Here is a 19,895-nt window from a genome sequence, read left to right as displayed (position 1 = left end):
TGGCTACCCCGAAGCTTGGCTTTCCTGTAGTTGTCATTTTTTTCTTTTTTTTAATTTGCCTCCAAGTGAGGTAGTACTAATGAAATAACAAAATATTTCTAAGAAATAAAACTTCCCAGAAAATTAAAACTATAAGAAAATTACTCATGTTCCAACCACTCCATTAGATTAGACTTACCCCAACTCTTCTATTCTTGTTAATGTGCACATTTCTTTGCATAGACGTAATCATAGTGTAAATGGAATTTTTTTGTTCAGCTGTACTCACGTTTTCCATGTGATTAGAATTTTCGTAATTATAATTTTAATGGAAAATTTCTTTTGTAAATTTAATTTAAAAAAACACATAATTAGTCTCAGATTCAAACAATATGGAAGTATCCAACATAAAACATGAAGGTTATCCTCCTCCACAGGAAGGTAACTACCAGGAGTTTAATTTGTATCATTCCAGATTTTTTTCCTTGCTTTTGTATAGCTGTTTGTGTGTTGTCTATGTGCATATGCAGTTTCAAAATTGTTTTATTAAATATTGAACAGATAAAAATAGCATGTATAAATCACACATAAGGTAGAAAGGGTCATGATACAGTGTACATCCATGTACTGTTACCCAGTTTAAGAAAAATAACATTTAATATGTATGAAGTCTTGTCTGTGCTCTTCCCTTCCTGTTTTCTTTCCTCTCCCTTCAAATGTAACACTTATCTTGAATTTTATTTATCCATCCCTAATGTATTTTTTTTTTTTTTCTTTTTGTGGCTGGCTGGTACAGGGATCTGAACCTGTGACTTTAGTGTTACCAGTACCATGGTCTAACTGGACAGCTCTGAACTTTTTATAAATGGAATCATACTGTATTCTTGTGCAGCTGGCTTTTTTAGTTTAATGTTATGTTCCAACAATGTGCAGTTGTAATTCACTTTTATACTGCAGTTTATTTATGCATTCTGTTGTTGATGGACAGATTTGTAGTTTTAAAAATTACAGTTAGGGGATAATTCTCCATCTTTTTCTGCAACATGCTTTTCCCACTTAACATTGTCTTAAAATATTTTCATGTCAGTAAATTCAGATATACCTCATCCTTCTTTATTATGTTTTTTAACAGTTGTATCCTGTTTCATCAAATGGATGTACTATTTTTTGTTTAATCATCAATTATGAGGAACATTAAGATTCCATTTTTTTGTAATAGTACAGTTGTGCATTAATATTTGATAGTTGTAGCCTTTAAAACTCTTTAAAAAGATGTCAGTTTACGTTCACAAGGGCAATACATAATGCCTGTTTCTTCTGTTCTTGTCTATGATGGGCTTTATTCATTTTAATTTTTGCCACTGAGCAAAAATAGCTCAATATTTTAATTTTTAATTTGTTGATTTCTAGTGAGATTATGAGCATCTTTTCATATGCTGGGTATACAAATTTCTTCTGTGAGTTTTCTTATTTTTCAAAAGTGTTTAATCTCTAAAAAGCCTTTTGTTTTCTTTTTCATTTTTAAATTTCCAACCACTCACTGATAGTAATCTGTATTTCAAGTCACACCTTTATATGTTATGCATATTCTCACTTTAGAGCTTTTGCTGTTTCTAAGAGTGCTTACTGTGTGCAGGTGGTTAACTGCTTGCCAGCTATGTGCATTTTCTCATTTAATGCTCACAGTGTCCTTATGAGGTAGATACTACTATTCCCATTTTTCAAATGAGAAAACTGAAGCAAGAAATTTAAGTAACCTGCCCAAGGTCACACAGCAGCTGAGTCTCTTGATTCTGAGCCTGCATGTTCAACCAGTACATTGTATTGTTTGCTCTTCTTTCTTCTGTCTAAATCCTATTAGAACTTCCTTGACGTTCCCCCTAGCTATTCCAAACATTATTGGTTTCTTTCTTTTCTGAGCCTTTTAAAAATTAACAGCATAGATCATATAATTTAGTGTAAGCACGAAGGTAGAAATCACTGGAGCATATAGATTTGCCTGAGATTAATGGAGTGATAATGCAGTTTACATTTTTTAAAAGTTTCATCAGAGATTAATGGAGTAATAATGCAGCTTAAAATTTCTTCCCACAGATAGGGAAATAGGTGTTTTTTTTTTTTTTTTTTCTTTTTTCTCTTGGACCATTCCAAATTGAGGCATCATTTGGAAAGTGAAAAATTAAGATAGTTTATTGTTTCGATCGATGACTGGGGCAAGATGAAAACCTACTGAACTGTATAATCTCAAAAAAAAAAAATCACTTTGCTAAAAGTCTTTTATAAAGTTTTTAAAAAATAAAAAGCCAACTAAAGTGCCCATATCAAAAATTATTTATTTTAGTAATATAGTCATGTGCTTATTTACAAATAGACCAATAGCTTAAAAAAATTAATTTCTTTTTTTATATACAAAAAGCTTGGAGGCAGGCATTTCAGAACTGGTTTGGTCATCAAGGGACCCAGGCTCTTTCTGTCTTGTCACTCCATCATCCTTAGTTTATCACCAGTGGCATATAGTCCTGTATGGCTGTTCAAACTCTAATCATCATGGTGGCATTATAGGTAAGGAGGAGGAAATATGGGAAGGATGCACCCTCCTTTTAAGGAAAATTCCAGGAAGTTTCTTAACGACACTTTTGGCCATACTTAACCTCAAGGCCATACTTCTGGGAGCCTGGGAAGTGTAGTTCTTTAAGTGGGTACATTGTTTTCCCCAGCAATCTAGAGTGTATGTTAATGTGGAGGGAGGACCCATTTATGTTTGGGGAGACAATGTCTGCTACACAGAGAAAATAGTTACATTTCTGTTGATGCAGTTGGGAAACAAACTACCCCAATGTCACTAATGAACTTCATTAGATAGTTCAGTTCCCAGAAGTTTCGCAAGAATTATCTTTTAGTTAATGGTTAAGTCATTAACCATTTTGTATGGTATAGTTAGACATGAAAATAATTTATTTCAAAATTTTGTATACTTTGTAAAAGGTTTGCAGTAGTACTTTGGTTATATTAAAAGTAGTTTTTTCTTTTTCAAAATTATTTTGGCTCTTCTGGGTGCTTTGCATTTCCATGTTTTGAATTAGTATGAATCAGTCTCTCAAATTGTAAACAAACAAACAAAAAGCTGTGATGATTTGATTGTGATTTTACTGAATCTATAAATCAAATTGGGGAAATTTGACATGTTAACAGTTTTGAGCCTTCCAGTCCCTGAACCATGGCCTAGCTCTCCATTTCTTTTGATCTTTAATTTCTCTCTACGTTGTTTTGTACTTTTTGGGGTATATGGGTCTTTATCAGATTTATCCCTAAGTAGTACATATTTTTCAGGGTTGTTTTAAATGGTGATGTTTTAACATAGTTTCCACTTGTTTACTGCTAGTATATATAAATACAATTTATTTTTGCATACTGATCATTATATGGTGATTTTCCTGACCTCTGTTAGTCGTAGTAGCTTTTTGAGAGTCCTTGGATTTTTGTAAATGTACATGATAATATTGTCTGCAGATAAACATGGTTTTATATTTTCCTTTCAATGTGTATTTTAGTTCTTTTTCAGGCTTTTTCACATTGTTTAGGACCTACAGTGCAATATTGAATAGGAGTAGTAAGAATATACATCCTGGTTTTGTTCATGATCTTAGAAAGTGTTCAGTCTCCATCATTGTGATGTTTGCTCTAGATTTTTGAACATTGCCTTAATTAGGTTGAGGAAATTCCCTTTAATTCTTAGTTTGCTTTGTTTTTTTAGAAAAAAAAATCATGAATGGGTGTTGAATTTTATTTTCTGCCTTTATTGAGATTATCATAGTTTTTGTTCTGTGTTGAATAACGTTGATGGGTTTTCGTATGTTCAGCTAATTGAATTCCCAACAAAAGCCCCATATTTATGGTGTATTATAATTTTTATGTATTGGAAGTTTGATTTGCTACTATTTTGTTAATGATTTTGCATCTGTGTTCATGAAGGATATTGGCATGTAGATTTCTTGTAATGTTTCTGTCTTGTCTTGGTTTCATGGTAATATCGGTCTCAAACTGATTTGGGAAGTAGTCCCTCCTTTGTTTTCTGAAAGAGTTTATGTAAGACTGGTAGTATTTCTTCCGTAGATGGTTGGTAGAATTCACCAGTGTCTTGCCTTGGAGATTTCTTTGTGGGAAAGTTTTAGTATATAAATTCCATTTCTTTAATAATTATAGTTCTGTTCAAGTTTTCCATGTCTTTTTTATAGTTTGGTAATTCTTTCATGGTATTTGTCTATTTAATCTAGGTTGTATTTATGGGCATAAAAGTTGTCTGTGATGATTTCCCTATGTTTTCAGTGTTTTTTAGGTTGTGTAGTAATGCCTCCTCCTTTCAGTACTGGTATTTATTGTGTGTTGATTCTTTTTCTCTTGATTAGTGAGAATTTGCCAGTTTTTTTAAAGAACCAGCTTTTTGTTTTGTTGGTTTTCTCTATTGTTAGTCTGTTTTGTGTTTCATTTCTTCTCTTTCCTATGTTATTTACTTCCCTCTATTTACTTTTGGTTTAACTTACTCTTTATAATTTCTGAAAGTAGGAGCTTAGAGCAATGATTTTATACCTTTCTAATATAAATATTTAAAGCTACAGATTTCTCTTTGGACACTTTTAATTGTTATCCTACACATTTTGGTATGTTGTGTTTTCATAATCAGTCAGTTCACAATATTTTCTAATTTCTCTTGAGATTTGTTCTTTACCCCATGTGTTATTTAGAAGTATTGTTTTATTTCCAGATTTTGTGGAGAGGTGGGGAGTTCCAGATATTTTGTTAATTTCTAACTTAATTTTGTTCAGATTTCAGTTTTTAAAAATATATTATTTGTTTTATGGCCAAGCATATGGTTTCTCCTGGTGAATGTTCCATGTGCATTTGGAAAAAATGTTTATTCTGCCGTTCTTGGTGTAATGTTTTATAAATGTCAGTTTGGTTATGTTGGTTGATAGTGTCGTTCATATTTTCTATATCCTTATTGACTTTCTGTCTACTTGTTCTATTGCTGAGAGGAGGCCTGTTGAAATCTCCAATTATAATTCTGGATTTTTCTGTTTCTCCTTTCAGATATATCAGTTTTTGCTTCATGTATTTTGAAGTTCTGTTACATTTCAGATTTTTTAATGTCATCTTGAGGAATTGACATTTTTATCATCACAAAATTTCCCTCTTTATTCCTAGTCATAGTCCTCCTCTTAGAGTCAACTTTGATATTTATCTAGCCACTTCAACTCTCTTATAATTAGTATTTGCATGGTATATCTTTTTCTGTCATTTTACTTTTAACCAAAATGTTTCTTCATATGTAAAGTGAATTTCTGGTAGGCAGCATGTACAGTTTGAAAGTATCTCTTATCCAAAATGCTTGGGACCAGAAGTGTTCAGGATTTTTTAGGATTTTGGAATATTTGCGTTGTACTTAGCAGTTGAGCATCCCTAATCTGAAAATTTGAAACTGTCCGTCGCGCGTTTCCAAGCATCAAAAAGTTTCAAATTTTGAAGCTTTTTGGATTTCCGATTTTTGGATTAGGGATGCTCAACCTGTAGTTGGGTCTTACTTTTTTTTTTTTTTAAAATCCATTCTGAGAATGTCTGTCTTTTAATTGTAATAGTTGGACTATGCAATTATATTGATGTGTTTGGGTTTAAGTCCAGTATCTTGTTTTTATCTCCCTATTGGTCTCATCTATTCTTTGTTCTTTTCTGCCTTCCCCTCTTTTCCTACCTGCTTTTGAATTATTTGAGTTATTTTTTTTGATGCCATTTTATCTTCACTGTTGGCTTATTAGATATACCTCTTGCTTTACTTTTTAGGGATTGGTCACAGGTTTATAATAGTATCTTTAATTTATCACAGCATACCTTCAAATAATATTAAACTTCTTTATTTGTAATGTAAAAACTTTAGAACAGTATGCTTCTGTTTATTTTCTCCTTCTGGCCTTTGTGCTATTACTGTTATACATTTTTCTTGTATATTTGGTATACAGTCCACAATTATTTTTGCTTTAAACAGTTACCTAGCTTTTAGAGAAATTAAAAAATGAGAAACCAAATATTTTACATTTTTCCATATATTAACTATCTCTGGTGCTCATTATTCTTTTGTATAGATCCATCTGGTATCATTTTCCTTGTATCTGAAGAACTTTTTTTTTTTTAAACGCTCTAGTTACATTTATTGTAGCTCAGGCGTATTGGCTTCTGTTAATCTAGAACTAAACCTTATTTTACTCTTATTTTTCCCTTTCAGCATGTTGTTCCATTGTTTTCTGTCTTGCATATTTTCTGATGAGAAGTCTGTAGTTAATTCTTTGTTTTCCTTTATGTAATGTGTCTTTTTTTTCCATTTGACCACTTAAAAATTTTTTCTTTTTATCACTGGTTTTCAGAAATTTTGTTTTGATGTATTTTGGTGTGCTAATCTTTGTTTATGCTGCTTAGGGTTCACGGAACTCAGATTAGAAGTTTATTATTTTAATGAAATTTGGAGATAATTTGGCCATTATTCTGAATTTTTTTTTGTTTTCTCTTTCCACCTTCTCATTCTGGAACCCTAATTGCATGTATATTAGATTGCTTGTCATTATTTCCACTGCAAAACTTACTTTTGCTTTGCTCATTAGTTTTTCAGTTTTTGCAAATTCTTTGTTCTTCAGTTTGGGTAATTACATTGTATGTTTTCAAAAGTCCCCCCCCCCTTTTTTTTTTTTTGGCAGTTCCTAATCTTTTCAACATATTCAATGAATTTTTCATTTCATGCTTTGCATATTTGAAATATATCCTCCGTTTCTGTCCTTATTTGTTTTCTTTTAAATCCTTGACCATATTTATAATAGCTGTTTTAAAGTGCTTGTCTCTTAATTCCATCATAATTCTAATTTCTGGGTTTGCTTCTGTTCAGTGATTTTTCTCCTAGTTATGGGTCGCATTTTCCTACTACTTTGAATGTCTGGTATTTTTACATTGGTTGTTGGACATTTTGAATGTTATGTAGTTGATAGTCTCGATTTTATTTCTTTCCTTTAAAGAGTTGAATTTTGTATTGGCTGGCAATTAAGTTATTGGCAGTTAATAAGATCAGCTTATCATTGTTATTACTCATTTTTTTGAGGCTTGATCATTAGGGTGGGTTAGAGTAGTCTTTACGCTGGCATTAATTTCCTACTTCTGTGGTCTCTATTCAGTGCCCAAGATGTTTAACAACATTTTTTTTTCACTCTGGTTTTTCAGAACTTGACTGTCTTCCAGTTTTATGTGAGCTTCTGGAATGATAGTTCTTCAGTAGTTCTTTGCCTGGCCTTGTTGAATTTTACTGTTTGAAGGTGCAGCTTAGTATTTAGGAACAGTTTCAAAAGAACCCCTATCAGATCTTTTTTTCCTGCTTAGTTATCTTCTTTCTGGTGATCTGCTCTTATAAATTCCAGCTCAGCTTTTGTAGGGCCTACCTCATTTATTCTCCTTCTGTTAGGGATCCTAGCTTTGTACGGCCTGTCGTCCAATGTCTGAAAGCAGTAATTTTATATTTTTTTGCCCAGTTTTCTAGTTGTTTATGGTGGGAGTACAATTCTGGTGCTTCTTATTTATATTTTAAACATCACATTTGCCTGTGTATGTTATCCTAGTTTAGGAGTCAGCAAACTATTTCTTATAGGACCAGAGAGTAATTACTTTAGGCTGTAGACTACACAGACTCAGTTGCAACTTGGTAGTTGTAATGTGGAAGCAGCTACAGACAATATATAAATAAATGGGCATAGTTGTTTACTAATAAAACTTTATCTACAAAAAAATGTGGTCAGCCCACAGGCCACAGTTTGCTAACCCCTGAGCTAGTTGACTGAAATACAAATGATAGTAGAATTATGAGATCTTGTTGGAAGGAGTCTTTGAGACTCATATTTCATGTTTGAAAGGAACCTTATATTGTTCAAATAGCCCTTTAATATTTGAAGCTACTCTGCAATATCCTTGTCTACTATTGACCAGCTTCTCCTTAACCCCTCATATTTATGATTAACTCTTAGTCAGGGTTTTTTTTTTTTTTCCCTTTTCTTCTTGAGGGATCTCTCACTGTTGTTTTATTTTTTTATTTTTTATTTTTTTAAAAAGATGACTGGTAAGGGGATCTTAACCCTTGGCCTTGGTGTTATCAGCACCACACTCTCCCAAGTGAGCCATGGGCCGGCCCCCTTTCACTGTTGTTTTAATCGTCAGTTTTTCCTTTCAGTTTGGTTCTATTGCTACCATTTGGGATTGTACTGAGCAAATCTATCAGTTTTTCAATTAATAGAAGACTTTAAGTAACTTCAGAATCTTCTTCACTGTGTGTTAAGTTCATGCAAGTTTTGTTTTCATCATATGGCTTTATTCTATTTTATTTTTGCTGCCACGTTAATTTGCTTGAAAGGATTGAACATGAGGCCAGATAGCCTCTAGCCATGACATATTTAGATTTTCTCACTAACCTAGTCCTTCATCTGTAAATTTCTTCCATTTGATCTAGGTTTCTCTCAAAGTATGGAGCTATGAGCTGAAAGTAGTATTATTGACTAGTGACTTGATAAGTTAGATCTGTTATATAGTATCAAATTATTTTTATTTATTTAGCTTCAGATGGCAATAACTTTTTTAGTAGCTACTTATTGTTTAATTGTGTTAAACTTATTGTCAAATAAAACCTCTGAGCCCTTTTCACTCATACTTCTACTAAACCAACTCTCCCCTTTTTATCTTTATATTTTTGAGTTAATATTGGTAAACTGAGGGGCATAAAGAAAGTTACACTTGAGGAAAAAGTTACTATGAATCAGCAAATATATATATGTTAAAAAGCATCTTTTATATACAACTTCATTGTATGGAGGAATACCACATTGCGTTTCTCACAGCATGGAAATAAGCAGTCAGATGAGAGACCCCGTGTCCTTTTGTCAACAGCCCCTGTGCAGAGGAAGACCTTGGCCTACAGCATAGCTGTGGCTAGGAAGAGTTTGAGCAGAGCCAAATGGGAAGGAGCATGCAGTTAGTTGGAAGGATGCCTCTGCCCACCTAAATAGTCTAAAATGGACAACAACAAGACATTATTTTAACACAGGGTAAATAAACCTTTTGGCCTTTTCAACATAATTTATGGGATTTAAAATTGTTCTTAAGCTTAGGAATTTGTCTAGAATTAGTAAAATGATGTGAATTCTCATTATTAGTAGTAACTTTGCATTAATCACATTTTGTTACCACATTTTGATTAGTTTTGTTTAACTTTCCTTTCTTTTCTTTTTCTTTCTTTCTTTCTTTTTTTTTTAAGCAGAGTTATATGAACAGCATTCTCCTGCTCCTGGCCCCTATTGTATTTTCTCCAGAGGCAAACACTTTCACCCTCTTTTGTTGATTATCTTGGTTCTTACTTAAATATTTCTGAATACTAAGCTAATAGTTGCTTTTAGGTTTTAAATTAAAGGTTTTCACTATTGAACAGGAGAATTTAGCTGATTCTGTCTGCTTCCGACAAAGCATCCCTCCATTCTATCAAAATAGTTATATAGTAATTTTGGTTTGCTCAATATTTAGTTTTAACATTCATTTGACTATGTTAATATATGGCTGAGCCATCTAGTGAACCCTGATTACTTTTCCTTTTCTGTATAACTTGAAGATGGTAACTATATTATTTTTTGACGTGCTTACTTTTCTATGTATTTTATTTAATTCATCCCCAAACTTTTTGCCTTTTCCTGAAACCCCTTTAAGACTCTCAGATAGATGAAACTGACAAAACATCTGATATATCTGAGAGTCCTGGAGCCATCTGACCTGTCATGATGTGTATTGGTTGCCCCATGTACTGATGCATAGTTGGCAACCTAGAATCATCTGTTGTAATCTTAGGGATTTATTTTTCTCCCCCCTATGTTGGGTCTGTTTCCTAATTCTCATGCCTTCTTAGTTTGTTCCCTCCTTTTGTTAGGTATACACCAGTAGCTTCCTGAGAAAAGGTGCTTCCACCCCTCTCCCGAGAACTTGTGAGTTTAACAATGTATTTATTCTACTTCCATATTTGATAGATTAGTGTAGATATCTAGTTTGCAAATAACTACAAAATTCTAAAGGAGAATTATCGTACCTGTCTGCCTTCTTGCTCCTTGTATTGCTGTTGAAAAGTTAGAAATCTTTCTGATTCCTGATTCTTTTTTGTATGTGAGCTCTTTTTACTACATGGAAGCTTAGAGGATCTTTTTGTCTGCAGTGTGCTGAAAGTTTACAATGATATGCCTTCTGTTAGTCTCTTTTAATCTGTTTTTCTGGGTACTCGAAGAGCCCTTTCAATCTTCCATTTTCTGTATTTTCTCTTTCTGAAAGCTCTTTTATTAGGATTTGAATTTCCTGGGTTGCTCCTCTAATTTAATCCCCCCGCACCCCCATTGTTCATGTTTGTTTATTTGCTTTGTTTTCTGAGGCTGAGGGAATTCTCTGTCAGTTGAGTGTGTCTCTGCTTTCTCCATGTCTAGGATTCAGTTGTTTTTTTTTTTTTTCCAGGTATTATAAGTCTCTTTATCTTTGAGTATCTGCTTCTTAGCGTTCAAAATTTGGGTGCTATCTCCTCTCCTGTTCTGCCTACCGTTGTGATTTTATGATTTAAGGGAAAAAAAGCCAAAGTAAGGAAACAAACTTCTTTACAGATATTTTAGAGGGATTTAAGAGACTAAAGCAGATGTATATGTTTACTCTGCTGTCTTTACCTGGAGTTGATGAGTTATGTTTTAACAGACATTTTCTATTATATGTGACTTTTTCTTTTCTGTGACTCCATTTGAGAGGTGACTTAATTTGTCTACTGTATTTCCCTGATCTACTAGAGTAGTAACCCTATCAGAAGAGGAAGTGAGGCAAGGCAGACTTAGAATTTCTTAGTGCATTCACGTTAGCCCTAAATGATCACAGCTGCCTTTTCTCAAAACCATTGTAGGATCCTGCCCAGGATTGATGTTAATTTTAAGCTAATTGTTCTGTAGTTTGAGGTATCTTTCTTTCAATTGTTTCTTGAAATTTTGAAAATCTTCTTCGCTTGCTGATCATTTGAAGACGTCTAATAAGGGTTTCATCTCATTTACAAGTTGCTCTTGTGAGTGGGATGTAATTAGCTTGGGCTGGGAGACTTGAACTCATTTATAGTATCTAGGTCAACTCTATCACTTTACAGGTACTTGGGACGCCCAGAGGTGGAAAGATTTCCTAACATCATATAGGTAAATTGTCAAGAAACCAGACCTAGAACCTAGATATCTTGATCTCCAGCCAGTGTTCTTTCCATGATACTACACCCTGGGTTCATTCTTATCAGTGTCTGTTAGTTTTACTGTGTTCCATGATAACTGAGTATAGTTTTAACTTGGGGGAGATATTGCAAATATATGTTCTTGGTTATGAGGGATCTGGTTGTGATGGGTCACTGCAAATTAATGATCTCCCCTGGGAGAATTTATCAGCTCCTTTCTTACATATTGTACCTGAAGAGTGGGACACTAAAAATCAATATAAATTTTCTTTAAATCACATTCATGCTGTTAGGGAATACATCTATCCTGTTGTAATCTATTTAATTAGAACTATTCCGAACCAACTGTAGTGGCCTTCTGTTTAGGCCAGGGGAGTCTCTGCCACTTAAGTCCAATTTTTTGAGAACCTTGACCACCTATACAACAGATGCCAGCCATTGATGAGCACATTTCTCTCCAGCTTTTCTTGCTATTGGTTATTTTCTTGGTTTGTCAAAAAATATCCTCTAATAATTAGTTTGTGTAGGTACCATCTTTTAGTGAATACCTGAAAAAGAAGGCATATAATTATCTAAGAGAAATAAAAAAGTCTCTTCTATTCATGGTATGGTGTGTGGGCACTCTTATACTAGTTTTCTAAGTACCTCAGGAAGACTAAAGAAAGATTCATGATCTTTCTTAAATTAGAAAGTATGGCCATGAACTTTAGTCATTGCTAAATTGAGTTGATGACAGTTTCTTTGTACTATTTTATAATCCTCTAGGGCTAATTTTTACCATTAGCCCTATGAAGTAGCATGGCAGAGTGGAAAGAATTTATGCTTAATTTCAGTTATGGTGTAAATCTAGTTATATTTGGGATCTGCCATGTGTTAACTTATGTGGCTATTGGAGAATTATTTAACCTTTCGGAGTCCTGATTTCTTTAGCTATCTGGTTTGAAGATTGAAAACTATGTATGAAGATGCTAGTATAGTGCCTGCTATTAGAAATTATACAGGAGGACCATAGTATGGTGCCTGGTATTAAGTAGGTACTTAGTAAATGATAATGGTGGTAGTGGTTATTATACATACGTGAATGCTGGTTTTGTTTCTTGTATATTTTAATTTCATCTTTTTGATTCTATATTTTTAAATCCATGTAATTTTAAACTTTAATGTAATTATGGATTGCTTGTCTTTTTGACAATGTGAACTATTTGTATTTTGGGATAATTTGAATCTAGAAATTTAAAAATTTTAAAGGTTCGCTTCAAAAATTTGAAATTATTAGATAAAGAATTTTGAATATTGGAGATACACATTTGTCAGAAATTGGGATAACAGAACTTGGAGTTGAGTTGATTTTTATCTATAAACATGAGCATCAGTCAGTGAACATGACATTTTAATTAATTGAACACGCATCTATGGTGGGAATTTTTTTTTCTTGGATAAACTATTTCAGTATTATTATCTTTCTTCTTATCAAACACTAATTCAAAATTTAAAGCTAAGTCTTCAAACATCCATTTTATACTTAGTTATCTCTGTTAGGGCTGATTGCTGTTTCATTATTAGGGTTTCCAATGGAGACTGGTATAATGATATTTAATTTTAGTTTTAAAGTAAAGGAACTAAATTGCTTTGAAATAATTGGACATTTTTCAGATGAGTTAGTTATGAAGTGATTAAGTTTGTAGCCTTGCTGTTATGTCACTTGCATTTGTAATATATCACTTGCTGGAAGAACTTTATAAAGAACATAGAGCAGGTGGCAGTGGCTTCCCTTTGCCACTGAGTATAGAAGCACTGATAGGAAGTTCGTGGAAGTGCTAAGATTAGGAAACCATTCTCTTGAATCAAAGCCAAATATTTTGTCTGCTGAACTGTGCCGGATGTTACAGGTGAAGTGAGTAAATTGCTGTGCATAGATTTTCTTGGGGACTGACTCATCTGATGTTTAAATCTCTATGTCTTAATTTTCTAACATTTTAATTATGGTTAATGTCAGTAGTAGTGATTCATATTTATTGGTGTATTTTTATTCACTCACTTCTCTTCCCACCTGACCCCTCAAGATCCTTAGGCACAGAGCACTGTCTTTAGCATAGGTGGTAATAAGAAAAGTTAGTCTTCTACTTAGTTTTTCTGATTTCAACTGCCCCTTTTTATTTGGTTCCCTTCTTTGACATTTAATTGATTCTAGTCCTACTGATTAAAACACACTGAAATTGCTCTTAATTGAAGAAGCAAAGGAACTTGTATGATAGGAAAATAAACAAAGGATATGAACAGACAACTTAAAGTAAAAGAAATAGTACTATTACTACTAGTATGACAATTTTTGGTTTGCCATGTGCCAGACACTGCCTTAAATGCTTTTTACACACACACACACACACACACACACACACACACACTCTCTCTCTCTCTCTCTCTCTCTCTCTCTCTCTCTCTCTCTCTCTCTGACTCAATCAACAATCCTGTGAGTAAGTACTATTATCCTTATTTCACATGTGAGACAACTGAGGGCCAGAGGTTAAAGTAACTTGCTAGAGCCATTTACAGCTAGCAACTACTGTGCTGGGATTCAAACCCAGGAAAGCTGGCTCCAGATTATGCCTCTGATCAAATATGTGATAATGATTTCTTCCAAGCAGAATAAGTACTATAAATTAGTACAAGGACATAGCCCTTCTATTAAATTGGCAGGTATTTTAAAAGTAATGTAGTTTGGGAGGAGGTTACTTATAGTTGGGGACAATTAATTGAAAAGCAGTGTGGTAGCCTTGAAATAGTTATATTCTTTGGTAATTCTGTGTAAAGCAATCTCTTTTAAGGAAATATTCTGGAAAGTAACAGTGTTCGAGGATGTTCACCAATTATAATAATTATGATAGTGAAAAAAATGGAACATTGTCCAGTTGTTATGGGATGGTTAAATTCTATTTTCTTTAAACAGTAAATAGAATATTATGCAAACATTTAAAAATGGTTTTCGAAAAATAATAATGTATAAAAATATTTATACTAGGTGAAAAAGCAGTATATAAAACCTTGCAGTGTGGTTCCAATTTTAAAATGTGTATGTACAGAAAAACAGGAAGAATATACAGTAAGATGCCAGTAATTATTTCTGGTGTGATTAAGGTATATTATTTTTGAACCTTTTACAATGGCCATATAGTACTTTTTATTCAGAGGAAACCAAGTGGTATATATAGGGAAAGCCTAAATGATACCAATACCAGCTTTTACTAAGAATATTCATTAAAGATTATATTTGCATATCTCATAGTGTAAAGGATAAGTTACTGAATTTCAGACAGTTTTAGTCTGGATATTATTATTTTTGTAATCATTTTTTTCTTGAAGTCTTTTTCTTCATTGAAAACAGCTGATTTTTTTTTTATAAGTGTGATCGTTATAGTGATTGATTGTCTTAGCACTTTAAATTTGTTTCAGTTTTGTTGGTAGAAGATATGGCTATTTTTCTACCCAGTGGTACTTTTTTTTTTGCAAAACAACTTGACAAAAATGATTGATTTTGTGGAGGAGGAGATGAGTGAGTAAGGACTGAATGCAAGGGACACATGGGCTGTGTGGTTCAGAATTATATTATGAATCAGTTTTACTGTCAGTTTTGAATATGTAGTTACAGTTTTTAGCTACGTAAGTAAGGAATTCAGCTTTTATTTGTGTTTAAACATCTCTGAAGTTTAGTTCCTTATACCTAAGTTTTAAGAAATCTTAAAATGTAAATGTATGTAATAGAACAGAGATAATAGTCTCTGTTTTGTGCTGGTTTAAAGTTCCCATGTTTTAAAATGTGTTTAAAAAACAAAAGCCCACGCTACATTAGGGCATTGTTATAGAAGCAAAGCCTTTTCTGCGTGCTACATGTTAAATAATACTAATAAATTGCTGATAACTTTGCTTCAGTTTTGTTAGCAGCTTCTACCTAAATAGCCTTGTGGTGTTCATGATGAAGCACTATGGTACTGCATGCTAACAGCCTCTCTGATTAAAAAGGATTTAAATTGTAGCTTCTGGATGGGAAGAAATTGAGGAAATACTTTGAAAGAAATTATTTCAATTCTGCAAACTTATTTTTATACTCTTACCTGATTTTTAAATATAATTTGAGTTGAATAAGGAATAATATGGAAAATAGTTTCATATATAGGGACTTTAGAGTAAATGATTAGGCAAATAAGATGGTTCAACAGCAAATAATGATTATCAGCTTGTTTTGCTTTGGTATTTAATATAAAGAGCTATGTAGAAATCTTGATAGGAATTAACTTTTCCCCCTTAAAGTCATGAAGGCTTAACATCCATTTTTCACTGGGAAATATCATATGATGTGAAGTTTAGCTTGTTTTCAGTGGTCTGTAAGTAAAAGGAAAAATCAAGTATTGCAATTTTCTTTTCTTTTTCCAGGCGGAACTCACTGGAATCAAATGGCGTAGGTACAATTTTGGAGGGCATGGGGACTGTGGGCCCATAATTTCAGCCCCAGCGCAAGATGATCCAATCCTGTTAAGTTTCATCCGTTGTCTGCAAGCCAACCTGCTGTGTGTATGGCGTCGTGATGTCAAACCAGATTGCAAAGAGTTGTGGATATTCTGGTGGGGAGATGAACCCAACCTAGTTGGTGTAATACATCATGAACTGCAGGGTAAGGTCTTTGTTTTTTTTGTTTTTTTTTTCCTTCTTAAAAATAATTTGTATCATTTTTTTGAATAATGGTTAATTCTGCAAAGGTTATTACTAATACTTGGGTAAAAGAAAGACCCCTTGTGTTTAATGGGTGTGTCTCAATAGGAACATCCTCACTGTCATCCCTCATCCTCCTACCCTCATTTTTTCAAACTCTCTTATCCTTTCCCAGTCATGCTGAGAATCAGAACATTGTGAGACACTCTTATTAAAGGAAAGTATTATGTCTCCTGGGTGTGTTGGGATGGAAATGAGGCTAAGAGTCACTGTTTTTAAATGATAATGAATTGTGAGTAATTAGAAAGACAGCAAAATGAACAGAATTGTTTTTTCTTGGACTGTGGCTGTTGTGGTTCATTGCCAGTCAAACTCTGATAGAAAATTGAAAAGTGATACTTAGTGTGAGCCTTAGTGGACAAAATTATGAGATGACCATTGGATATTATTTTGAAGAAATAAAGGATCTGGTCTGAATTTGGTATAGTACATTTTCCCTTGCTTTGTTCTTTTTATGTAATTTGGTGATTTCAGGAAATATTGGCTCTAGTGTTGCCTAGTTTTTAACTTCAGATTGTATCTGATATCTGGAAATTTGAATTAGTATAAGAGTTTCTTTGTTGTAAGCTGCTTTTTGTATTTACAACCAGAGGAAGCTGCTTTTTGATTTATAACCAGAGGAAATTTTATCAATATCCTTTGAATTTCTGGCAAAAGTTTTTACCACTTTCCCTCAGTGTTTCTGGTATACTAAGGAAATTTCTTTAAATCAAGACAAATTCCAAGTCTTTTTGACTTAGTTTCCTAGAACCAATCTTTATTATCTCCAGATTACTCCATATTTTGTTAATTTGTGGTTGAAAAATTTCAGATAGTGTTTGAAATATTTTGTTGATGTTTATAATATTTTTTAAAGGAAGGAGTAAGACTAAGCTTAATGTATACTTGCGGGTCTGTTCAAAAGCTTCTAAATTGGCCAAGAGGATTTCCTGCCAACTCTGTTCTACACCTTCCTAGTTTTTATTGGCAGCCATTTTTACCTGTGATATCTCCTGCCACAGCAGCCAGAGGGCGGTAAACCACAGTGGACTATTGAGCTGTTTACCTTACAGTCCATTTGTCTGTTCAACTAAAACCTTTTTTTAGGGTATTTGATTTATAAATATAAGAACCCATTTTGAGTGAGCTTGCTTATTTAGCTGGTTAATCAGCAAAATCTCAGAACCTGTGTTCATATCAAAAGCCATTTCATGTAATTAACAGTTAACTCAGGTAAAATTAAAGTTTTAGAACATGTGGGTTCTGTTTATTGGAGTTTTAAAAATAAGATACATCTTAAAATATACTTATAGCATTTCTGTTTGTCCATTTAAATAACATAATACTTTTGTTTCTTTAATTTTTTTTTCACAAGTAGTAGAGGAATGTAATTTTTTGGTTTTTTTTTGGTTTTAGTTTCATTCTCCTTTATTTTCATGATTATTATTGACACTTCTCCTCTTCCATTTCTCTACTTTTTATTGATCCCTTATGTGTTAATTTTTTGGTCTGGTCTTTATTTGTAGCAGCACAAATCATCATTTTGTAATGATGAAGAAACCAAACCCAACTGTTAATTAGGTTTATTCAGTTGGTATAGAGAGTAAAGTTATTTATCTGTATCAACAAAAAAAATTATCAGTGTTCTTAGAAATAACTTAAGGTGTTGTGTTATTTCTTATGGGTATTGCTGAATTAACAAAAAGGTATGGGCTATTTAAATTTTTCATAGTTGCTTTAGATTGCATATCTAGATTTGTTAATATCTTACATATTTTTTGGTGAAGAATTAAAGTTGTTTCTTAACTTACAGAAATATACCACATTTTAATTAGGAAATTTGGAAGACATAGAAACATCAGATGAAGTGAACAAAGAAACAAAAATCTTGAAGTCTAAAACAGGATTTTAATAGTTGATGTTTTTATGTATAAATGAAATTGGTATCATACTGTATTGTACCTCAGTTTTTTTCACTTAACACTGTATTGTGAATATTTTCTTATGAGAAAGATTACTTTTTACTTTTATTTCCTTTTCTTTTGATTTTGAAAATACTGTAACTGTTCTTCTTTTGTGTGCCACCAGGGAAGTATTATAACGATGGAACACTGCTGAGTGCACGTGCACTTTTTAATATGTTGAATTTTGAGAAACTTATTAGACCCAATCATATGAAGTGTTTATTTTTGTAGGTAAAAGTGTTTGAAAAGGTTAATATTATATGGCTTAACCTAACATTAGGAAATATTTGAAACTTAATTAGAAAAATGAGTGGCTTAAAGACAGCTTTGTTTCAAGTGAGGGGAAATATGACAGGTAGAGCAATCAGGAGAAAATGAAGGATACAAAGAGAATATTTCAAATGGTAGTTATACAAATGAAGGATATTTTGGAATCTGTTTCATTTTCTAATATATTTTATTCATTTCATTTTGGGTAAAGTAAATTTTAGCAGAATCCTCTTAGCAGGCTTCAACGTTAAGCACGATAGTACCATTATTTGTAACATTCTGTTTTTATAGGGACATTTTACCATTCCTTTTAATGCCTTTTAGTTATGTTGTTTGGCATTTTCCTTTGTCTTCACAGTGTACCTAACAGAGCATACTACTAAGAAACCCAGCAGTAAAAAATAATACCAAAGCAACCATCTTGCACTTAACTGTATAAAGTATCCCCATAAAATGAGAATAATCCTACAGGATACACATACAAGTTAGTTTTATAAGAGTACACTTTTTGTTTAAATCCTTGAAATATCTATGAAGTAGTCCGAGAGAAGACTATAACACATTTATATTCTCTCTCTGTCACTTGGATAAACTCTTTTGGGCTATTGTCTGGAGGATTGCTGTTAATATTACATGTCATAGTGATTCAGAGCATGGGCCCTGATTGCTTGGGTTTGAATGCCTGCATGGTCACTTACTAGCTGTGTATTCTTGGTCACGTTATTTAACTTATAAGTGCCTCAGTTTTCTCACTGTAAGTTGGGTTATGAGGTTAAAAAGTTAATGAAGTACTTAGAGCAGTACACAAGCAGCTAGTATAATTGTAACTATTGCTGCTTCTGCTACTGTGATGACAACAGTTAACTCATACATCGATTTTAAAATGTTTTGGCATTTTTTTTAAACAATTGGTTCTGTTCTGTATAACATTTAGTGCTTGCTAATGTCAATCAAATTTTTTTTAAGTATGCTTTTAGGTTGAAGTAATTATATTTTCAAGTTTTAATGTTTGGGTGGAATAATTGGGAATAATAAAACATTAGGGCAGCAAAGATACTCCTGCTCATACGAAATTTGTCTTGACTTATGCTATGAACAAAGTATGCTATAAACTCAGTACTTTGTGGTTTGACACTGTTGGAGCCCTGTGAGGTTGAGTTGTAACTTTATTGCTTTCTTGCCATAGTAGTGTCAAAGCAGGGCACATAATGTGTCTGTATGTCCATTGTGGGGGTATGTCCGTCCATCCTTATGTTTCTATGAATGCCTCTATCTTTGGGTTCAATTATATGGGTTTGATGTAATCCCTACCCTTATAAGTTTATGGTCTAAAAAGGGTATAAGACAAGCACACAAATTTGTGTAATGCTGAGAACACTATAATTGTGAATACTTTACAGAAGTGGAGTAGATTGAGTGCTTTCTAAATAGACATACATTCAATTCCAGCACATCAGTTCCTTCAGTGTTCCATAAACTTATAACAGGAGCACTGTGAACCCTAGTGCCAATGGTAGATAGCCTTCCGGTCCATTTATTCAACCTCTGACATTTGGCAGGAATTGTGATCAGTCCTGGATATGAAAAATGAGCCTTTATCCTTAAAGAGCTTGCAGTCTCATTGGGGAGGTAGCTAAATGAAT

The 19,895-nt window shown here is 33.0% G+C and overlaps 1 protein-coding gene across 3 annotated transcripts in view; it reads left to right on the top strand.

Annotated features, from left to right (window-relative positions):
- MED13L (mediator complex subunit 13L) overlaps nt 1-19,895 on the top strand; it is a 296,930-nt gene that overhangs the window by 14,532 nt on the left and 262,503 nt on the right. For all 3 annotated transcript variants that reach the window (XM_063085359.1, XM_063085358.1, XM_063085361.1), the window contains exon 2: nt 15,704-15,941. In XM_063085359.1, coding sequence (XP_062941429.1) covers nt 15,704-15,941 — 238 coding nt within the window. The remainder of the gene's footprint in view (nt 1-15,703; nt 15,942-19,895) is intronic.

Source organism: Cynocephalus volans, chromosome 2 (assembly GCF_027409185.1).
Source record: "Cynocephalus volans isolate mCynVol1 chromosome 2, mCynVol1.pri, whole genome shotgun sequence".
In the NCBI taxonomy this organism is placed as follows: domain Eukaryota; kingdom Metazoa; phylum Chordata; class Mammalia; order Dermoptera; family Cynocephalidae; genus Cynocephalus; species Cynocephalus volans.
This window is presented reverse-complemented; position numbering and strand designations above follow the sequence as displayed.